This window comes from Taudactylus pleione, unplaced genomic scaffold (assembly GCF_031769625.1).
Source record: "Taudactylus pleione unplaced genomic scaffold, aTauple2 ptg000720l, whole genome shotgun sequence".
Classification (NCBI taxonomy): Eukaryota; Metazoa; Chordata; class Amphibia; order Anura; family Myobatrachidae; genus Taudactylus; species Taudactylus pleione.
The window spans coordinates 1,331,606-1,355,828 of NW_028285122.1; the positions used below are offsets into that span (position 1 = coordinate 1,331,606).

At 39.3% G+C, this 24,223-nt stretch overlaps 1 protein-coding gene across 1 annotated transcript in view; it reads left to right on the forward strand.

Moving 5' to 3' along the window:
• Window positions 1–23,402, forward strand: part of LOC148477383 (uncharacterized) — a 269,499-nt gene extending 246,097 nt beyond the window's left edge. The window contains exon 8 of the mRNA XM_088456795.1: window positions 21,670–23,402. Coding sequence (XP_088312921.1) covers window positions 21,670–22,814 — 1,145 coding nt within the window. The 3' untranslated portion in view covers window positions 22,815–23,402. The remainder of the gene's footprint in view (window positions 1–21,669) is intronic.
• The last annotated feature ends 821 nt before the right edge of the window (window positions 23,403–24,223 follow it).

Below are 24,223 nucleotides of genomic sequence, written 5' to 3' on the forward strand. Positions count from 1 at the left end.
GTTCTATGACTGTATTACATTGGCTGAGTTTCCATGTTCTGTGACTGTATTACATTGGCGGAGTTTCCATGTTCTGTGACTTTATTATATTGGCTGAGCTTCCATGTTCTGTGACTTTATTACATTGGCTGATTTTCCATGTTCTGTAACTGTATTACATTGGCAGAGTTTCCCTGTTCTGTGACTTTATTACATTGGCTGAGTTTCCATGTTCTTTGACTTTATTACATTGGCCGAGTTTTGTTCTGTGACTGTATTACATTGGCTGATTTTCCTCTGTTCTGTGACTGTATTACATTGGCTGAGTTTCCATGTTCTGTGACTGTATTACATTGGCTGAGTCTCCATGTTCTGTGACTGTATTACATTGGCTGAGTTTCCATGTTCTGTGACTGTATTACATTGGCTAAGTTTCCATATTCTGTGACTGTATTACATTGTTTGATTTTCCATGTTCTGTGACTGTATTACATTGCCCTAAGTCTCCATGTTCTGTGACTGTATTACATTGGCTGAGTTTCCATGTTCTGTGACTGTATTACATTGGCTGAGTTTCCTTGTTCTGTGACTGTATTACATTGGTTGAGTTTCCATATTCTGTGACTGTATTACATTGGCTGAGTCTCCATGTTCTGTGACTATTACATTGGCTGAGTTTCCAAGTTCTGTGACTGTATTACATTGGTTGAGTCTCCAAGTTCTGTGACTGTATTACATTGGCTGAGTTTCCATGTTCTGTGACTGTATTACATTGGCTGAGTTTCCATGTTCTGTGACTTTATTACATTGGCTGATTTTCCATGTTCTGTGACTGTATTACATTGGTTGAGTTTCCATGTTCTATGACTGTATTACATTGGCTGAGTTTCCATGTTCTGTGACTGTATTAAATTGGCGGAGTTTCCATGTTCTGTGACTTTATTATATTGGCTGAGCTTCCATGTTCTGTGACTTTATTACATTGGCTGATTTTCCATGTTCTGTAACTGTATTACATTGGCAGAGTTTCCCTGTTCTGTGACTTTATTACATTGGCTGAGTTTCCATGTTCTTTGACTTTATTACATTGGCCGAGTTTTGTTCTGTGACTGTATTACATTGGCTGATTTTCCTCTGTTCTGTGACTGTATTACATTGGCTGAGTTTCCATGTTCTGTGACTGTATTACATTGGCTGAGTCTCCATGTTCTGTGACTGTATTACATTGGCTGAGTTTCCATGTTCTGTGACTGTATTACATTGGCTGAGTTTCCATATTCTGTGACTGTATTACATTGGTTGATTTTCCATGTTCTGTGACTGTATTACATTGGCTAAGTCTCCATGTTCTGTGACTGTATTACATTGGCTGAGTTTCCATGTTCTGTGACTGTATTACATTGGCTGAGTTTCCTTGTTCTGTGACTGTATTACATTGGTTGAGTTTCCATATTCTGTGACTGTATTACATTGGCTGAGTCTCCATGTTCTGTGACTATTACATTGGCTGAGTTTCCATGTTCTGTGACTGTATTACATTGGCTGAGTTTCCATATTCTGTGACTTTCTTACATTGGTTGAATTTCGATGTTCTGTGACTGTATTACATTGGCTGAGTCTCCATTTTCTGTGACTTTATTACATTGGCTGAGTTTCCATGTTCTGTGACTGTATTACATTGGCTGAGTTTCCTTGTTCTGTGACTGTATTACATTGGCTGAATTTCCATGTTCTGTGACTGTATTACATTGGCTAAGTTTCCATGTTCTGTGACTGTATTACATGGGCTGAGTTTCCTTGTTCTGTGACTGTATTACATTGGCTGAGTTTCCATGTTCTGTGACTGTATTACATTGGCTGAGTTTCCTCTGTTCTGTGACTGTATTACATTGGCTGAGTTTCCATGTTCTGTGACTGTATTACATTGGCTGTGTTTCCATGTTCTGTGACTTTATTACATTGGCTGAGTTTCCATGTTCTGTGACTGTATTACAGGAGCTGAGTTTCCATGTTCTGTGACTGTATTACATTGGCTGAGTTTCCATGTTCTGTGACTGTATTACATTGGCTGTGTTTCCATGTTCTGTGACTTTATTACATTGGCTGAGTTTCCAAGATCTGTAACTGTATTACATTGGCTGAGTTTCCATGTTCTGTGACTGTATTACATTGGCTGAGTTTCCATGTTCTGTGACTGTACTACATTGGCTGAGATTCCATGTTCTGTGACTGTATTACATTGGCTGAGTTTCCATGTTCTGTGACTTTATTACATTGGCAGACTTTCCATGTTCTGTGACTGTATTACATTGGCTGAGTTTCCATGTTCTGTGACTGTATTACATTGGCTGTGTTTCCATGTTCTGTGACTTTATTACATTGGTTGAGTTTCCATGTTCTGTGACTGTATTACAGGGGCTGAGTTTCCATGTTCTGTGACTGTATTACATCGGTTGAGTTAACATGTTCTGTGACTGTATTACATTGGCTGATTTTCCTCTGTTCTGTGACTGTATTACATTGGCTGAGTTTCCTCTTGTCTGTGACTGTATTACATTGGCTGAGTTTCCATGTTCTGTGACTGTATTACATTGGCTGAGTTTCCTCTATTCTGTGTCTGTATTACATTGGCTGAGTTTCCTCTGTTCTGTGACTGTATTACATTGGCTGAGTTTCCATGTTCTGTGACTGTATTACTTTGGCTGAGTTTTCCTCTGTTCTGTGACTGTATTACATTGGCTGAGTTTCCTCTATTCGGTGACTGTATTACATTGGCTGATTTTCCTCTGTTCTGTGACTGTATTACATTGGCTGAGTTTCCATGTTCTGTGACTGTATTACACTGGCTGAGTCTCCATGTTCTGTGACTGTATTACATTGGCTGAGTTTCCATGTTCTGTGACTGTATTACATTGGCTGAGTTTCCATGTTCTGTGCCTGTATTACATTGGTTGATTTTCCATGTTCTGTGACTGTATTACATTGGCTAAGTCTCCATGTTCTGTGACTGTATTACATTGGCTGAGTTTCCATGTTCTGTGACTGTATTACATTGGCTGAGTTTCCTTGTTCTGTGACTGTATTACATTGGTTGAGTTTCCATATTCTGTGACTGTATTACATTGGCTGAGTCTCCATGTTCTGTGACAATTACATTGGCTGAGTTTCCATGTTCTGTGACTGTATTACATTGGCTGAGTTTCCATATTCTGTGACTTTCTTACATTGGTTGAATTTCGATGTTCTGTGACTGTATTACATTGGCTGAGTCTCCATTTTCTGTGACTTTATTACATTGGCTGAGTTTCCATATTCTGTGACTGTATTACATTGGCTGAGTTTCCTCTGTTCTGTGACTTTATTACATTGGTTGAGTTTCCATGTTCTGTGACTGTATTACATTGGCTGAGTCTCCATTTTCTGTGACTGTATTACATTGGCTGAGTTTCCATGTTCTGTGACTGTATTACATTGGCTGATTTTCCATGTTCTGTGACTGTATTACATTGGCTGAGTTTCCATGTTCTGTGACTGTATTACATTGGCTGTGTTTCCATGTTCTGTGACTTTATTACATTGGCTGAGTTTCCATGTTCTGTGACTGTATTACAGGGGCTGAGTTAACATGTTCTGTGACTGTATTACATTGGCTGAGTTTCCTCTATTCTGTGACTGTATTACATTGGCTGATTTTCCTCTGTTCTGTGACTGTATTACATTGGCTGAGTTTCCATGTCTGTGACTGTATTACATTGGCTGAGTTTCCATGTTCTGTGACTGTATTACATTGGCTGAGTTTCCATATTCTGTGACTGTATTACATTGGTTGAGTTTCCATGTTCTGTGACTGTATTACATTGGCTGAGTCTCCATGTTCTGTGACTGTATTACATTGGCTGAGTTTCCATGTTCTGTGACTGTATTACATTGGCTGTGTTTCCATGTTCTGTGACTTTATTACATTGGCTGAGTTTCCAAGTTCTGTAACTGTATTACATTGGCTGAGTTTCCATGTTCTGTGACTGTATTACATTGGCTGAGTTTCCATGTTCTGTGACTGTACTACATTGGCTGAGATTCAATGTTCTGTGACTGTATTACATTGGCTGAGTTTCCATGTTCTGTGACTTTATTACATTGGCAGACTTTCCATGTTCTGTGACTGTATTACATTGGCTGAGTTTCCATGTTCTGTGACTGTATTACATTGGCTGTGTTTCCATGTTCTGTGACTTTATTACATTGGTTGAGTTTCCATGTTCTGTGACTGTATTACAGGGGCTGAGTTTCCATGTTCTGTGACTGTATTACATCGGTTGAGTTAACATGTTCTGTGACTGTATTACATTGGCTGATTTTCCTCTGTTCTGTGACTGTATTACAATGGCTGAGTTTCCTCTGGTCTGTGACTGTATTACATTGGCTGAGTTTCCATGTTCTGTGACTGTATTACATTGGCTGAGTTTCCTCTATTCTGTGTCTGTATTACATTGGCTGAGTTTCCTCTGTTCTGTGACTGTATTACATTGGCTGAGTTTCCATGTTCTGTGACTGTATTACTTTGGCTGAGTTTCCTCTGTTCTGTGACTGTATTACATTGGCTGAGTTTCCTCTATTCGGTGACTGTATTACATTGGCTGATTTTCCTCTGTTCTGTGACTGTATTACATTGGCTGAGTTTCCATGTTCTGTGACTGTATTACACTGGCTGAGTCTCCATGTTCTGTGACTGTATTACATTGGCTGAGTTTCCATGTTCTGTGACTGTATTACATTGGCTGAGTTTCCATATTCTGTGACTGTATTACATTGGTTGATTTTCCATGTTCTGTGACTGTATTACATTGGCTAAGTCTCCATGTTCTGTGACTGTATTACATTGGCAGAGTTTCCATGTTCTGTGACTGTATTACATTGGCTGAGTTTCCTTGTTCTGTGACTGTATTACATTGGTTGAGTTTCCATATTCTGTGACTGTATTACATTGGCTGAGTCTCCATGTTCTGTGACAATTACATTGGCTGAGTTTCCATGTTCTGTGACTGTATTACATTGGCTGAGTTTCCATATTCTGTGACTTTCTTACATTGGTTGAATTTCGATGTTCTGTGACTGTATTACATTGGCTGAGTCTCCATTTTCTGTGACTTTATTACATTGGCTGAGTTTCCATATTCTGTGACTGTATTACATTGGCTGAGTTTCCTCTGTTCTGTGACTTTATTACATTGGTTGAGTTTCCATGTTCTGTGACTGTATTACATTGGCTGAGTCTCCATTTTCTGTGACTGTATTACATTGGCTGAGTTTCCATGTTCTGTGACTGTATTACATTGGCTGATTTTCCATGTTCTGTGACTGTATTACATTGGCTGAGTTTCCATGTTCTGTGACTGTATTACATTGGCTGTGTTTCCATGTTCTGTGACTTTATTACATTGGCTGAGTTTCCATGTTCTGTGACTGTATTACAGGGGCTGAGTTTCCATGTTCTGTGACTGTATTACATTGGTTGAGTTAACATGTTCTGTGACTGTATTACATTGGCTGAGTTTCCTCTATTCTGTGACTGTATTACATTGGCTGATTTTCCTCTGTTCTGTGACTGTATTACATTGGCTGAGTTTCCATGTCTGTGACTGTATTACATTGGCTGAGTCTCCATGTTCTGTGACTGTATTACATTGGCTGAGTTTCCATGTTCTGTGACTTTATTAAATTGGCTGAGTTTCCATATTCTGTGACTGTATTACATTGGTTGAGTTTCCATGTTCTGTGACTGTATTACATTGGCTGAGTCTCCATGTTCTGTGACTGTATTACATTGGCTGAGTTTCCATGTTCTGTGACTGTATTACATTGGCTGAGTTTCCTTGTTCTGTGACTGTATTACATTGGTTGAGTTTCCATATTCTGTGACTGTATTGCATTGGCTGAGTCTCCATGTTCTGTGACTATTACATTGGCTGAGTTTCCATGTTCTGTGACTGTATTACATTGGCTGAGTTTCCATATTCTGTGACTTTCTTACATTGGTTGAATTTCGATGTTCTGTGACTGTATTGCATTGGCTGAGTCTCCATTTTCTGTGACTGTATTACATTGGCTGAGTTTCCATGTTCTGTGACTGTATTACATTGGCTGATTTTCCATGTTCTGTGACTGTATTACATTGGCTGAGTTTCCATGTTCTGTAACTGTATTACATTGGCTGTGTTTCCATGTTCTGTGACTTTATTACATTGGCTGAGTTTCCATGTTCTGTGACTGTATTACAGGGGCTGAGTTTCCATGTTCTGTGACTGTATTACATTGGTTGAGTTAACATGGTCTGTGACTGTATTACATTGGCTGAGTTTCCTCTGTTCTGTGACTGTTTTACATTGGCTGAGTTTCCTCTGTTCTGTGACTGTATTACATTGGCTGTGTTTCCTCTATTCTGTGACTGTATTACATTGGCTGAGTTTCCTCTGTTCTGTGACTGTATTACATTGACTGAGTTTCCATGTTCTGTGACTGTATTACATTGGCTGAGTCTCCATGTTCTGTGACTGTATTACATTGGCTGAGTCTCCATGTTCTGTGACTGTATTACATTGGCTGAGTTTCCTCTGTTCTGTGACTGTATGACATTGGTTGAGTTTCCATGTTCTGTGACTGTATTACATTGGCTGAGTCTCCATGTTCTGTGACTGTATTACATTGGCTGAGTTTCCATGTTCTGTGACTGTATTACATTGGCTGAGTTTCCATGTTCTGTGACTTTATTACATTGGCTGAGTTTCCATGTTCTGTGACTGTATTACATTGGCTGAGTTTCCATGTTCTGTGACTGTATTACATTTGCTGAGTTTCCTTTATTCTGTGACTGTATTACATTGGCTGATTTTCCTCTGTTCTGTGACTGTATTACATTGGCTGAGTTTCCATGTTCTGTGACTGTATTACATTGGCTGAGTTTCCATGTTCTGTGACTGTATTACATTGGCTGAGTCTCCATGTTCTGTGACTGTATTACATTGGCTGAGTTTCCAAGTTCTGTGACTGTATTACATTGGCTGAGTTTCCATATTCTGTGACTGTATTACATTGGCTGAGTCTCCATGTTCTGTGACTGTATTACATTGGCTGAGTTTCCATGTTCTGTGACTGTATTACATTGGCTGAGTTTCCATGTTCTGTGACTGTATTACATTGGCTGAGTCTCCATGTTCTGTGACTGTATTACATTGGCTGAGTTTCCATGTTCTGTGACTGTATTACATTGGCTGAGTTTCCATATTCTGTGACTTTCTTACATTTGTTGAATTTCGATGTTCTGTGACTGTATTACATTGGCTGAGTCTCCATTTTCTGTGACTGGATTACATTGGCTGAGTTTCCATATTCTGTGACTGTATTACATTGGCTGAGTTTCCTCTGTTCTGTGACTTTATTACATTGGTTGAGTTTCCATGTTCTGTGACTGTATTACATTGGCTGAGTCTCCATTTTCTGTGACTGTATTACATTGGCTGAGTCTCCATGTTCTGTGACTGTATTACATTGGCTGATTTTCCATGTTCTGTGACTGTATTACATTGGCTGAGTTTCCATGTTCTGTGACTGTATTACTTTGGCTGTGTTTCCATGTTCTGTGACTTTATTACATTGCCTGTGTTTCCATGTTCTGTGACTTTATTACATTGGCTGAGTTTCCATGTTCTGTGACTGTATTACAATGGCTGAGTTTCCATGTTCTGTGACTGTACTACATTGGCTGAGATTCCATGTTCTGTGACTGTATTACAGGGGCTGAGTTTCCATGTTCTGTGACTGTATTACATTGGCTGAGTTTCCATGTTCTGTGACTGTATTACATTGGCTGTGTTTCCATGTTCTGTGACTTTATTACATTGGCTGAGTTTCCAGGTTCTGTGACTGTATTACAGGGGCTGAGTTTCCATGTTCTGTGACTGTATTACATTGGCTGAGTTTCCTCTGTTCTGTGACTGTATTACATTGGCTGAGTTTCCTCTGTTCTGTGACTGTATTACATTGGCTGAGTTTCCTCTGTTCTGTGACTGTATTACATTGGTTGAGTTTCCTCTGTTCTGTGACTGTATTACATTGGTTGAGTTTCCATGTTCTGTGACTGTATTACATTGGCTGAGTTTCCTCTGTTCTGTGACTGTATTACATTGGCTGAGTTTCCATGTTCTGTGACTGTATTACATTGGCTAAGTTTCCATGTTCTGTGACTGTATTACATTGGCTGAGTTTCCTTGTTCTGTGACTGTATTACATTGGCTGAGTTTCCATGTTCTGTGACTGTATTACATTGGCTAAGTTTCCATGTTCTGTGACTGTATTACATGGGCTGAGTTTCCTTGTTCTGTGACTGTATTACATTGGCTGAGTTTCCATGTTCTGTGACTGTATTACATTGGCTGAGTTTCCTCTGTTCTGTGACTGTATTACATTGGCTGAGTTTCCATGTTCTGTGACTGTATTACATTGGCTGTGTTTCCATGTTCTGTGACTTTATTACATTGGCTGAGTTTCCATGTTCTGTGACTGTATTACAGGAGCTGAGTTTCCATGTTCTGTGACTGTATTACATTGGCTGAGTTTCCATGTTCTGTGACTGTATTACATTGGCTGTGTTTCCATGTTCTGTGACTTTATTACATTGGCTGAGTTTCCAAGTTCTGTAACTGTATTACATTGGCTGAGTTTCCATGTTCTGTGACTGTATTACATTGGCTGAGTTTCCATGTTCTGTGACTGTACTACATTGGCTGAGATTCCATGTTCTGTGACTTTATTACATTGGTTGAGTTTCCATGTTCTGTGACTGTATTACAGGGGCTGAGTTTCCATGTTCTGTGACTGTATTACATCGGTTGAGTTAACATGTTCTGTGACTGTATTACATTGGCTGATTTTCCTCTGTTCTGTGACTGTATTACATTGGCTGAGTTTCCTCTAGTCTGTGACTGTATTACATTGGCTGAGTTTCCATGTTCTGTGACTGTATTACATTGGCTGAGTTTCCTCTATTCTGTGTCTGTATTACATTGGCTGAGTTTCCTCTGTTCTGTGACTGTATTACATTGGCTGAGTTTCCATGTTCTGTGACTGTATTACTTTGGCTGAGTTTCCTCTGTTCTGTGACTGTATTACATTGGCTGAGTTTCCTCTATTCGGTGACTGTATTACATTGGCTGATTTTCCTCTGTTCTGTGACTGTATTACATTGGCTGAGTTTCCATGTTCTGTGACTGTATTACACTAGCTGAGTCTCCATGTTCTGTGACTGTATTACATTGGCTGAGTTTCCATGTTCTGTGACTGTATTACATTGGCTGAGTTTCCATATTCTGTGACTGTATTACATTGGTTGATTTTCCATGTTCTGTGACTGTATTACATTGGCTAAGTCTCCATGTTCTGTGACTGTATTACATTGGCTGAGTTTCCATGTTCTGTGACTGTATTACATTGGCTGAGTTTCCTTGTTCTGTGACTGTATTACATTGGTTGAGTTTCCATATTCTGTGACTGTATTACATTGGCTGAGTCTCCATGTTCTGTGACAATTACATTGGCTGAGTTTCCATGTTCTGTGACTGTATTACATTGGCTGAGTATCCATATTCTGTGACTTTCTTACATTGGTTGAATTTCGATGTTCTGTGACTGTATTACATTGGCTGAGTCTCCATTTTCTGTGACTGTATTACATTGGCTGAGTTTCCATATTCTGTGACTGTATTACATTGGCTGAGTTTCCTCTGTTCTGTGACTTTATTACATTGGTTGAGTTTCCATGTTCTGTGACTGTATTACATTGGCTGAGTCTCCATTTTCTGTGACTGTATTACATTGGCTGAGTTTCCATGTTCTGTGACTGTATTACATTGGCTGATTTTCCATGTTCTGTGACTGTATTACATTGGCTGAGTTTCCATGTTCTGTGACTGTATTACATTGGCTGTGTTTCCATGTTCTGTGACTTTATTACATTGGCTGAGTTTCCATGTTCTGTGACTGTATTACAGGGGCTGAGTTTCCATGTTCTGTGACTGTATTACATTGGTTGAGTTAACATGTTCTGTGACTGTATTACATTGGCTGAGTTTCCTCTATTCTGTGACTGTATTACATTGGCTGATTTTCCTCTGTTCTGTGACTGTATTACATTGGCTGAGTTTCCATCTCTGTGACTGTATTACATTGGCTGAGTCTCCATGTTCTGTGACTGTATTACATTGGCTGAGTTTCCATGTTCTGTGACTGTATTACATTGGCTGAGTTTCCATATTCTGTGACTGTATTACATTGGTTGAGTTTCCATGTTCTGTGACTGTATTACATTGGCTGAGTCTCCATGTTCTGTGACTGTATTACATTGGCTGAGTTTCCATGTTCTGTGACTGTATTACATTGGCTGAGTTTCCTTGTTCTGTGACTGTATTACATTGGTTGAGTTTCCATATTCTGTGACTGTATTACATTGGCTGAGTCTCCATGTTCTGTGACTATTACATTGGCTGAGTTTCCATGTTCTGTGACTGTATTACATTGGCTGAGTTTCCTCTGTTCTGTGACTTTATTACATTGGTTGAGTTTCCATGTTCTGTGACTGTATTACATTGGCTGAGTCTCCATTTTCTGTGACTGTATTACATTGGCTGAGTTTCCATGTTCTGTGACTGTATTACATTGGCTGATTTTCCATGTTCTGTGACTGTATTACATTGGCTGAGTTTCCATGTTCTGTGACTGTATTACATTGGCTGTGTTTCCATGTTCTGTGACTTTATTACATTGGCTGAGTTTCCATGTTCTGTGACTGTATTACAGGGGCTGAGTTTCCATGTTCTGTGACTGTATTACATTGGTTGATTTAACATGGTCTGTGACTGTATTACATTGGCTGAGTTTCCTCTGTTCTGTGACTGTTTTACATTGGCTGAGTTTCCTCTGTTCTGTGACTGTATTACATTGGCTGTGTTTCCTCTATTCTGTGACTGTATTACATTGGCTGAGTTTCCTCTGTTCTGTGACTGTATTACATTGGCTGAGTTTCCATGTTCTGTGACTGTATTACATTGGCTGAGTCTCCATGTTCTGTGACTGTATTACATTGGCTGAGTTTCCTCTGTTCTGTGACTGTATGACATTGGTTGAGTTTCCATGTTCTGTGACTGTATTACATTGGTTGAGTCTCCAAGTTCTGTGACTGTATTACATTGGCTGAGTTTCCATGTTCTGTGACTGTATTACATTGGCTGAGTTTCCTCTGTTCTGTGACTGTATGACATTGGTTGAGTTTCCATGTTCTGTGACTGTATTACATTGGTTGAGTCTCCAAGTTCTGTGACTGTATTACATTGGCTGAGTTTCCATGTTCTGTGACTGTATTACATTGGCTGAGTCTCCATGTTCTGTGACTGTATTACATTGGCTGAGTTTCCATGTTCTGTGACTGTATTACATTGGCTGAGTTTCCTTGTTCTGTGACTGTATTACATTGGTTGAGTTTCCATATTCTGTGACTGTATTACATTGGCTGAGTCTCCATGTTCTGTGACTATTACATTGGCTGAGTTTCCATGTTCTGTGACTGTATTACATTGGCTGAGTTTCCATAATCTGTGACTTTCTTACATTGGTTGAATTTCGATGTTCTGTGACTGTATTGCATTGGCTGAGTCTCCATTTTCTGTGACTGTATTACATTGGCTGAGTTTCCATATTCTGTGACTGTATTACATTGGCTGAGTTTCCTCTGTTCTGTGACTTTATTACATTGGTTGAGTTTCCATGTTCTGTGACTGTATTACATTGGCTGAGTCTCCATTTTCTGTGACTGTATTACATTGGCTGAGTTTCCATGTTCTGTGACTGTATTACATTGGCTGATTTTCCATGTTCTGTGACTGTATTACATTGGCTGAGTTTCCATGTTCTGTGACTGTATTACATTGGCTGTGTTTCCATGTTCTGTGACTTTATTACATTGGCTGAGTTTCCATGTTCTGTGACTGTATTACAGGGGCTGAGTTTCCATGTTCTGTGACTGTATTACATTGGTTGAGTTAACATGGTCTGTGACTGTATTACATTGGCTGAGTTTCCTCTGTTCTGTGACTGTTTTACATTGGCTGAGTTTCCTCTGTTCTGTGACTGTATTACATTGGCTGTGTTTCCTCTATTCTGTGACTGTATTACATTGGCTGAGTTTCCTCTGTTCTGTGACTGTATTACATTGGCTGAGTTTCCATGTTCTGTGACTGTATTACATTGGCTGAGTCTCCATGTTCTGTGACTGTATTACATTGGTTGAGTCTCCATGTTCTGTGACTGTATTACATTGGCTGAGTTTCCTCTGTTCTGTGACTGTATGACATTGGTTGAGTTTCCATGTGCTGTGACTGTATTACATTGGTTGAGTCTCCATGTTCAGTGAATGTATTACATTGGCTGAGTTTCCATGTTCTGTGACTGTATTACATTGGCTGAGTTTCCATGTTCTGTGACTTTATTACATTGGCTGAGTTTCCATGTTCTGTGACTGTATTACATTGGCTGAGTTTCCATGTTCTGTGACTGTATTACATTTGCTGAGTTTCCTCTATTCTGTGACTGTATTACATTGGCTGATTTTCCTCTGTTCTGTGACTGTATTACATTGGCTGAGTTTCCATGTTCTGTGACTGTATTACATTGGCTGAGTTTCCATGTTCTGTGACTGTATTACATTGGCTGAGTCTCCATGTTCTGTGACTGTATTACATTGGCTGAGTTTCCAAGTTCTGTGACTGTATTACATTGGCTGAGTTTCCATATTCTGTGACTGTATTACATTGGCTGAGTCTCCATGTTCTGTGACTGTATTACATTGGCTGAGTTTCCATGTTCTGTGACTGTATTACATTGGCTGAGTTTCCATGTTCTGTGACTGTATTACATTGGCTGAGTCTCCATGTTCTGTGACTGTATTACATTGGCTGAGTTTCCATGTTCTGTGACTGTATTACATTTTCTGAGTTTCCATATTCTGTGACTTTCTTACATTTGTTGAATTTCGATGTTCTGTGACTGTATTACATTGGCTGAGTCTCCATTTTCTGTGACTGGATTACATTGGCTGAGTTTCCATATTCTGTGACTGTATTACATTGGCTGAGTTTCCTCTGTTCTGTGACTTTATTACATTGGTTGAGTTTCCATGTTCTGTGACTGTATTACATTGGCTGAGTCTCCATTTTCTGTGACTGTATTACATTGGCTGAGTCTCCATGTTCTGTGACTGTATTACATTGGCTGATTTTCCATGTTCTGTGACTGTATTACATTGGCTGAGTTTCCATGTTCTGTGACTGTATTACTTTGGCTGTGTTTCCATGTTCTGTGACTTTATTACATTGCCTGTGTTTCCATGTTCTGTGACTTTATTACATTGGCTGAGTTTCCATGTTCTGTGACTGTATTACAATGGCTGAGTTTCCATGTTCTGTGACTGTACTACATTGGCTGAGATTCCATGTTCTGTGACTGTATTACAGGGGCTGAGTTTCCATGTTCTGTGACTGTATTACATTGGCTGAGTTTCCATGTTCTGTGACTGTATTACATTGGCTGTGTTTCCATGTTCTGTGACTTTATTACATTGGCTGAGTTTCCAGGTTCTGTGACTGTATTACAGGGGCTGAGTTTCCATGTTCTGTGACTGTATTACATTGGCTGAGTTTCCTCTGTTCTGTGACTGTATTACATTGGCTGAGTTTCCTCTGTTCTGTGACTGTATTACATTGGCTGAGTTTCCTCTGTTCTGTGACTGTATTACATTGGTTGAGTTTCCTCTGTTCTGTGACTGTATTACATTGGTTGAGTTTCCATGTTCTGTGACTGTATTACATTGGCTGAGTTTCCTCTGTTCTGTGACTGTATTACATTGGCTGAGTTTCCATGTTCTGTGACTGTATTACATTGGCTAAGTTTCCATGTTCTGTGACTGTATTACATTGGCTGAGTTTCCTTGTTCTGTGACTGTATTACATTGGCTGAGTTTCCATGTTCTGTGACTGTATTACATTGGCTAAGTTTCCATGTTCTGTGACTGTATTACATGGGCTGAGTTTCCTTGTTCTGTGACTGTATTACATTGGCTGAGTTTCGATGTTCTGTGACTGTATTACATTGGCTGAGTTTCCTCTGTTCTGTGACTGTATTACATTGGCTGAGTTTCCATGTTCTGTGACTGTATTACATTGGCTGTGTTTCCATGTTCTGTGACTTTATTACATTGGCTGAGTTTCCATGTTCTGTGACTGTATTACAGGAGCTGAGTTTCCATGTTCTGTGACTGTATTACATTGGCTGAGTTTCCATGTTCTGTGACTGTATTACATTGGCTGTGTTTCCATGTTCTGTGACTTTATTACATTGGCTGAGTTTCCATGTTCTGTGACTGTACTACATTGGCTGAGATTCCATGTTCTGTGACTGTATTACATTGGCTGAGTTTCCATGTTCTGTGACTTTATTACATTGGCAGACTTTCCATGTTCTGTGACTGTTTTACATTGGCTGAGTTTCCATGTTCTGTGACTGTATTACATTGGCTGTGTTTCCATGTTCTGTGACTTTATTACATTGGTTGAGTTTCCATGTTCTGTGACTGTATTACAGGGGCTGAGTTTCCATGTTCTGTGACTGTATTACATCGGTTGAGTTAACATGTTCTGTGACTGTATTACATTGGCTGATTTTCCTCTGTTCTGTGACTGTATTACATTGGCTGAGTTTCCTCTGGTCTGTGACTGTATTACATTGGCTGAGTTTCCATGTTCTGTGACTGTATTACATTGGCTGAGTTTCCTCTATTCTGTGTCTGTATTACATTGGCTGAGTTTCCTCTGTTCTGTGACTGTATTACATTGGCTGAGTTTCCATGTTCTGTGACTGTATTACTTTGGCTGAGTTTCCTCTGTTCTGTGACTGTATTACATTGGCTGAGTTTCCTCTATTCGGTGACTGTATTACATTGGCTGATTTTCCTCTGTTCTGTGACTGTATTACATTGGCTGAGTTTCCATGTTCTGTGACTGTATTACACTGGCTGAGTCTCCATGTTCTGTGACTGTATTACATTGGCTGAGTTTCCATGTTCTGTGACTGTATTACATTGGCTGAGTTTCCATATTCTGTGACTGTATTACATTGGTTGATTTTCCATGTTCTGTGACTGTATTACATTGGCTAAGTCTCCATGTTCTGTGACTGTATTACATTGGCTGAGTTTCCATGTTCTGTGACTGTATTACATTGGCTGAGTTTCCTTGTTCTGTGACTGTATTACATTGGTTGAGTTTCCATATTCTGTGACTGTATTACATTGGCTGAGTCTCCATGTTCTGTGACAATTACATTGGCTGAGTTTCCATGTTCTGTGACTGTATTACATTGGCTGAGTTTCCATATTCTGTGACTTTCTTACATTGGTTGAATTTCGATGTTCTGTGACTGTATTACATTGGCTGAGTCTCCATTTTCTGTGACTGTATTACATTGGCTGAGTTTCCATATTCTGTGACTGTATTACATTGGCTGAGTTTCCTCTGTTCTGTGACTTTATTACATTGGTTGAGTTTGCATGTTCTGTGACTGTATTACATTGGCTGAGTCTCCATTTTCTGTGACTGTATTACATTGGCTGAGTTTCTATGTTCTGTGACTGTATTACATTGGCTGATTTTCCATGTTCTGTGACTGTATTACATTGGCTGAGTTTCCATGTTCTGTGACTGTATTACATTGGCTGTGTTTCCATGTTCTGTGACTTTATTACATTGGCTGAGTTTCCATGTTCTGTGACTGTATTACAGGGGCTGAGTTTCCATGTTCTGTGACTGTATTACATTGGTTGAGTTAACATGTTCTGTGACTGTATTACATTGGCTGAGTTTCCTCTATTCTGTGACTGTATTACATTGGCTGATTTTCCTCTGTTCTGTGACTGTATTACATTGGCTGAGTTTCCATGTCTGTGACTGTATTACATTGGCTGAGTCTCCATGTTCTGTGACTGTATTACATTGGCTGAGTTTCCATGTTCTGTGACTGTATTACATTGGCTGAGTTTCCATATTCTGTGACTGTATTACATTGGTTGAGTTTCCATGTTCTGTGACTGTATTACATTGGCTGAGTCTCCATGTTCTGTGACTGTATTACATTGGCTGAGTTTCCATGTTCTGTGACTGTATCACATTGGCTGAGTTTCCTTGTTCTGTGACTGTATTACATTGGTTGAGTTTCCATATTCTGTGACTGTATTACATTGGCTGAGTCTCCATGTTCTGTGACTATTACATTGGCTGAGTTTCCATGTTCTGTGACTGTATTACATTGGCTGAGTTTCCATATTCTGTGACTTTCTTACATTGGTTGAATTTCGATGTTCTGTGACTGTATTGCATTGGCTGAGTCTCCATTTTCTGTGACTGTATTACATTGGCTGAGTTTCCATATTCTGTGACTGTATTACATTGGCTGAGTTTCCTCTGTTCTGTGACTTTATTACATTGGTTGAGTTTCCATGTTCTGTGACTGTATTACATTGGCTGAGTTTCCATGTTCTGTGACTGTATTACATTGGCTGATTTTCCATGTTCTGTGACTGTATTACATTGGCTGAGTTTCCATGTTCTGTGACTGTATTACATTGGCTGTGTTTCCATGTTCTGTGACTTTATTACATTGGCTGAGTTTCCATGTTCTGTGACTGTATTACAGGGGCTGAGTTTCCATGTTCTGTGACTGTATTACATTGGTTGAGTTAACATGGTCTGTGACTTTATTACATTGGCTGAGTTTCCTCTGTTCTGTGACTGTTTTACATTGGCTGAGTTTCCTCTGTTCTGTGACTGTATTACATTGGCTGTGTTTCCTCTATTCTGTGACTGTATTACATTGGCTGAGTTTCCTCTGTTCTGTGACTGTATTACATTGGCTGAGTTTCCATGTTCTGTGACTGTATTACATTGGCTGAGTCTCCATGTTCTGTGACTGTATTACATTGGCTGAGTCTCCATGTTCTGTGACTGTATTACATTGGCTGAGTTTCCTCTGTTCTGTGACTGTATGACATTGGTTGAGTTTCCATGTTCTGTGACTGTATTGCATTGGTTGAGTCTCCAAGTTCTGTGACTGTATTACATTGGCTGAGTTTCCATGTTCTGTGACTGTATTACATTGGCTGAGTTTCCATGTTCTGTGACTTTATTACATTGGCTGATTTTCCATGTTCTGTGACTGTATTACATTGGTTGAGTTTCCATGTTCTATGACTGTATTACATTGGCTGAGTTTCCATGTTCTGTGACTGTATTACATTGGCGGAGTTTCCATGTTCTGTGACTTTATTATATTGGCTGAGCTTCCATGTTCTGTGACTTTATTACATTGGCTGATTTTCCATGTTCTGTAACTGTATTACATTGGCAGAGTTTCCCTGTTCTGTGACTTTATTACATTGGCTGAGTTTCCACGTTTTTTGACTTTATTACATTGGCCGAGTTTTGTTCTGTGACTGTATTACATTGGCTGATTTTCCTCTGTTCCGTGACTGTATTACATTGGCTGAGTTTCCATGTTCTGTGACTGTATTACATTGGCTGAGTCTCCATGTTCTGTGACTGTATTACATTGGCTGAGTTTCCATGTTCTGTGACTGTATTACATTGGCTGAGTTTCCATATTCTGTGACTGTATTACATTGGTTGATTTTCCATGTTCTGTGACTGTATTACATTGGCTAAGTCTCCATGTTCTGTGACTGTATTACATTGGCTGAGTTTCCATGTTCTGTGACTGTATTACATTGGCTGAGTTTCCTTGTTCTGTGACTGTATTACATTGGTTGAGTTTCCATATTCTGTGACTGTATTACATTGGCTGAGTCTCCATGTTCTGTGACTATTACATTGGCTGAGTTTCCATGTTCTGTGACTGTATTACATTGGCTGAGTTTCCATATTCTGTGACTTTCTTACATTGATTGAATTTCGATGTTCTGTGACTGTATTACAATGGCTGAGTCTCCATTTTCTGTGACTGTATTACATTGGCTGAGTTTCCATATTCTGTGACTGTATTACATTGGCTGAGTTTCCTCTGTTCTGTGACTTTATTACATTGGTTGAGTTTCCATGTTCTGTGACTGTATTACATTGGCTGAGTCTCCATTTTCTGTGACTGTATTACATTGGCTGAGTTTCCATGTTCTGTGACTGTATTACATTGGCTGATTTTCCATGTTCTGTGACTGTATTACATTGGCTGAGTTTCCATGTTCTGTGACTGTATTACATTGGCTGTGTTTCCATGTTCTGTGACTTTATTACATTGGCTGAGTTTCCATGTTCTGTGACTGTATTACAGGGGCTGAGTTTCCATGTTCTGTGACTGTATTACATTGGTTGAGTTAACATGTTCTGTGACTGTATTACATTGGCTGAGTTTCCTCTATTCTGTGACTGTATTACATTGGCTGATTTTCCTCTGTTCTGTGACTGTATTACATTGGCTGAGTTTCCATGTCTGTGACTGTATTACATTGGCTGAGTCTCCATGTTCTGTGACTGTATTACATTGGCTGAGTTTCCATGTTCTGTGACTTTATTACATTGGCTGAGTTTCCATATTCTGTGACTGTATTACATTGGTTGAGTTTCCATGTTCTGTGACTGTATTACATTGGCTGAGTCTCCATGTTCTGTGACTGTATTACATTGGCTGAGTTTCCATGTTCTGTGACTGTATTACATTGGCTGAGTTTCCTTGTTCTGTGACTGTATTACATTGGTTGAGTTTCCATATTCTGTGACTGTATTACATTGGCTGAGTCTCCATGTTCTGTGACTATTACATTGGCTGAGTTTCCATGTTCTGTGACTGTATTACATTGGCTGAGTTTCCATATTCTGTGACTTTCTTACATTGGTTGAATTTCGATGTTCTGTGACTGTATTGCATTGGCTGAGTCTCCATTTTCTGTGACTGTATTACATTGGCTGAGTTTCCATATTCTGTGACTGTATTACATTGGCTGAGTTTCCTCTGTTCTGTGACTTTATTACATTGGTTGAGTTTCCATGTTCTGTGACTGTATTACATTGGCTGAGTCTCCATTTTCTGTGACTGTATTACATTGGCTGAGTTTCCATGTTCTGTGACTGTATTACATTGTCTGATTTTCCATGTTCTGTGACTGTATTACATTGGCTGAGTTTCCATGTTCTGTGACTGTATTACTTTGGCTGTGTTTCCATGTTCTGTGACTTTATTACATTGGCTGAGTTTCCATGTTCTGTGACTGTATTACAGGGGCTGAGTTTCCATGTTCTGTGACTGTATTACATTGGTTGAGTTAACATGGTCTGTGACTGTATTACATTGGCTGAGTTTCCTCTGTTCTGTGACTGTTTTACATTGGCTGAGTTTCCTCTGTTCTGTGACTGTATTACATTGGCTGTGTTTCCTCTATTCTGTGACTGTATTACATTGGCTGAGTTTCCTCTGTTCTGTGACTGTATTACATTGGCTGAGTCTCCATGTTCTGTGACTGTATTACATTGGCTGAGTTTCCATGTTCTGTGACTGTATTACATTGGCTGAGTTTCCATGTTCTGTGACTTTATTACATTGGCTGATTTTCCATGTTCTGTGACTGTATTACATTGGTTGAGTTTCCATGTTCTATGACTGTATTACATTGGCTGAGTTTCCATGTTCTGTGACTTTATTATATTGGCTGAGCTTCCATGTTCTGTGACTTTATTACATTGGCTGATTTTCCATGTTCTGTAACTGTATTACATTGGCCGAGTTTCCCTGTTCTGTGACTTTATTACATTGGCTGAGTTTCCATGTTCTTTGACTTTATTACATTGGCCGAGTTTTGTTCTGTGACTGTATTACATTGGCTGAGATTCCATGTTCCGTGACTGTATTACATTGGCTGAGTTTCCATGTTCTGTGACATTATTACATTGGCTGAGTTTCCATGTTCTGTGACATTATTACATTTGCTGAGTTTCCATGTTCTGTGACTTTATTACAGTTGCTGACAGCCATGCATCAAAAAACATCCTATTTTTTATTGAATATCACTTCCCTACTCAATAAATTAAATTCTGGTGAATTGTTGGCATGTTCATAGAGCATTTTAGCATTATTAGTGTAGGATAAGCCAATATGATTTATATCTGTAACTAATAAACACCTATAAATAATCCAAAATACAAGAGGAGATTTAGTTAGAAACAAAATGGCCGACTAGTGTCTATTTGTCAGAACACACACAGGAAGCCCACGATAACATGGGGAGTATATACAAACTCCACACAGATTGGATGTTGGTTAGGCAAGGTCCAGTGATGTATGACAGCAATGCTAAAAACTGTTCAAATCCCCTCCACCTTCTCTTTATCATCTCAAAATAGTCCCCTTTTTGGATTACCTGGATATAGAGTTAAACAAGAATTTGGATCTAATAATAGATCTTTTGTGTTTTATTTGATTCCATTGGACCTCTCCCCAAAATAATTCACATGAGCTGCTGAAGTCCTCTCTTCAATGATACATTCTGACACAGAGGAATATTAGTAAAATACAATTAGAGGTACAGATAAATCTTTCAGTTGTTGGATATTTGTTGTCCATATTATTTTATTTTTCCATCAATTAATTTTTCTCTCCTCTCCTTAGTTGGGCTTTCAGCATCTCTCTCTTCATAATTGTTCCCTATTTATTAATTTATTTATTTTCCCTATTAAATTATTTACTTTGTGCCAATATATACAGTAACACCATACAGGCAATATTCCATCACTCACATCAGTCAGTGCACCAATATAGTTTACAATCAATATACTCTACAACAGGAACACACATACAGTACCATGGGGTTCATTTCATAAGATGCATCTTCTTAACCTAGCAGAAACTCAATGCAAACACGGACAGAATAAACAAACTTTAAATGGATGGGGCCCTGGTTGGAGTTCAACTACTGTGAGACAGCTATACTAACCACTGTGCCACCCAGGTAGAAGAGCAACATAGCAGGACACCACCCACACCCAGACTGAGATTCATCTGCAGATTCTTCAGCCACATGGTAACTTCATCATAAATGGTGCAGGAGCCCCCGAACTTCTACAGTTCCCTTAATGATCTTATAATTTCCATTACTACAAATTAACATGAGTTTAATGTATTATTTTACTGTACTGTAGTTCATTATCATCCACATCATAGACACTGATCATGTTCCCTAAGTAGATGCACTTCCAGCCAAACCATTGATGTGCGATCTCATCATCCACAGGCTGTGCCAATATCTCTAGTACTGTACTGTTACTGTAGTGGTGACAAAACGGTAGAAACTAAGGGAAAATTGATGAATCCTTGGAGCCAAAAAACCCAAAGCTTGCAGTAACTGTGATCACAGCGCGTGTGTGTGTAGGGGGAGGGCTTTTGTTCTGATTTACAATATTTGTCATTTTATCTTGTTTCCTGAACCAGCTGCCTCAATGTACGGACATTCCAGACTATGTAACATGTATGTACATTACTTCCTCTGCCCTCACAGCTTACTGTCTAACTGATCCTTCCGTCTTATTTCCCATTCAGCCATAAAAGGTGACAGACAGATGCCAGCTGCATCCAATGGACAAAGTGATCCTCAACCTCTTCCTAAATCTGATCAGTTACTTCCATCTAAATCAGGACAACACACATTTCCAGGCTCCTCTGGTAATATTCCAAATGATTGTACTGATCTTACAATGTCCAGTACAGCGAGCGGTGACAGAGATTATATGACAGGTGGACATGAGACTTCCTCTCCGAATGATACAGATGATTCAGAGCCAAAAGCCAAAAAACCATCACTGGAAACTGGAATAAACACACCGTTTATGTCTGCAGAAGACATCCGTATGGTGCATGGTCTGTTACATGAGCTAAGTAGTAGAATCTCAGCAGTTTCTCAGACAGTTAGAACAATTATCACCAATTGGCCACAGTTTGTACACATGATGCACAATTACCCAAATGAAATACAGGACATGGGAGACATATTACTAGCACAAGAGGAGACTATGAAGCACCAACAATGTACAATTAATACTTTAGTAAAGGAGGCATGGGGAAAAGATGACTTCATGGAAACTCGAGAAAAGATAATCAATGAGGATAAATACATCATAGATAAAAAAACACAAGAAGTGGAGAAAACAATACAGCAAAATGTCAAAATGTATGATCAGGATAAGACTACACATGATAAGGGAAATAGAATACAGGAACAGGAACACGCAGGGAAAGAGCTGGAAATGAAATTACAGGAACAGGAACATGATACACGCCTACTACAGAGGAGAATTCCAGAGAGAAGACAGAAAATGCAAGACACACGCTGTGCAATAGAGGAGCCAGAGGGGAAACTACAGGAACATAACAGGACAATGCAGGAGCCGGATCACAGAAATACAATGCAGGAACAGAACAGGACAGTGCAGGAACAGGAACATAGAAATACAATGCAAGAACAGATAAAGATAACAGCTGAAAAGGACACTGTTATACAGCAGCTAAAGAAGACAATTCAGGAGATGGGGAGCCAGATACAGGAGCAGCAGAAGAAAATCAGAGCACAGGAAAGTGAGAAAAACAAGTACATTGTTATAATAAAGAATCAAGAGAAACAAATAGCAGACTGTGAAGCATTAACACATTTTATTTTAACTACAGCAGAAGTAAAGGGGAGTAAATAATGACCTGTAAGCTGGGGCAGAGGTGCCCTGTGGTGGGGAGTGAGCACCTCTCCTAGGTCGCAGAATGTGGTGACTCCTCCTCCTGCCGAGACCGTTACCTCCTTACAATGGTTGTGCAGAGATGGATCTGACATATATACGAGGACAAAGCAGATTTATACTGGGAGCTGCCTCTGATCCGGGTATAACTTTTCCCTCTCTCCTCCCTAACTCCCTGCATTCACAGCGGGATCTCCACCACAGGACACACAGTGACCTCGGCCTACTCGCAAATCGGTCGCCTCCTCCTGTAGTGATCAGAAAAGCCCTAAATGTAATTACTATAAAAAGTTGGTCAAACTCAAGCATCGCATCTTCCCACATGGTAATTATTCATATTCTCTCTTCTGTTTCCCTCTGTGCTCCAAATATCACACAGGAACCAAACACAATCTGAGCTTGGATTTGAGCATTTCACTCCATAGCATATTCCTTTCATCTGCCAATTTAATTTTTCAAATGACCAGTAATTTACAGTTACAGGTTTGCTAAGTGATTGGATCAGCCATTGTTAGTGATTTATATATGTATGAAGATTGTCCTGTGTAGCCATATGGTCCTATGTACATCATATGTGCAGGTACAATGTATGTAATTCTACCTTAATATTGCCATTAAGGTCATTCCTAATAAATCTGACCATGGTGGAAATGCCATTCTCTGGAGCCTTGGATGTATTTGTCTGCTACTGCGCCAGTCAGCATAGGGAAATACATGGATCTCTGTGTCATTATGGCGGTGTCTGCAAGGATCAATAGGGATCACATCCTCTGATAGGTAGAGCTGGAAATCGCGGCGGTCTTCCTGAGAGTGGCCCAGGGGCATGAATGAGCCTTATTTTATTTCTAGATGCAGAAATGTCATTTTGTCTTGGGAAATTAGATATGTGCGTGGACAACCATGTTTTGCATTTTAGTTTTCTTTAAAAAAAATTGACAAAAACAGGTAAAATAATGTAAATTGAGCCTACAATATTATTAGCATGTATTTCTAGTTATTTCCAGTTAATGTTGACCACCTCACAGCTCACAATATTGTTTTCAACCATATTTGCCAAAGGTTGTAGCGAGCTGATTGGCTAAACTAAGCAACAGAGCAGCGGCACAAACACATGGCAGTGTAATAGAATATAGCACATCTATGAAACATAGTGGCACAGCAGTGCCAGACTAGATGGCAGTTAAATATAAATTATATGATGCTATGGAATGTTTTCAGGAACTATTATCTTAAGCAATTCAAAACATTTATTATTTATTTATTTTATTTATTTATTACCAGTTATTTATATAGCGCACACATATTCCGCAGCGCTTTACAGAGAATATTTGGCCATTCACATGTCCCTGCCCCAGTGGAGCTTACACTCT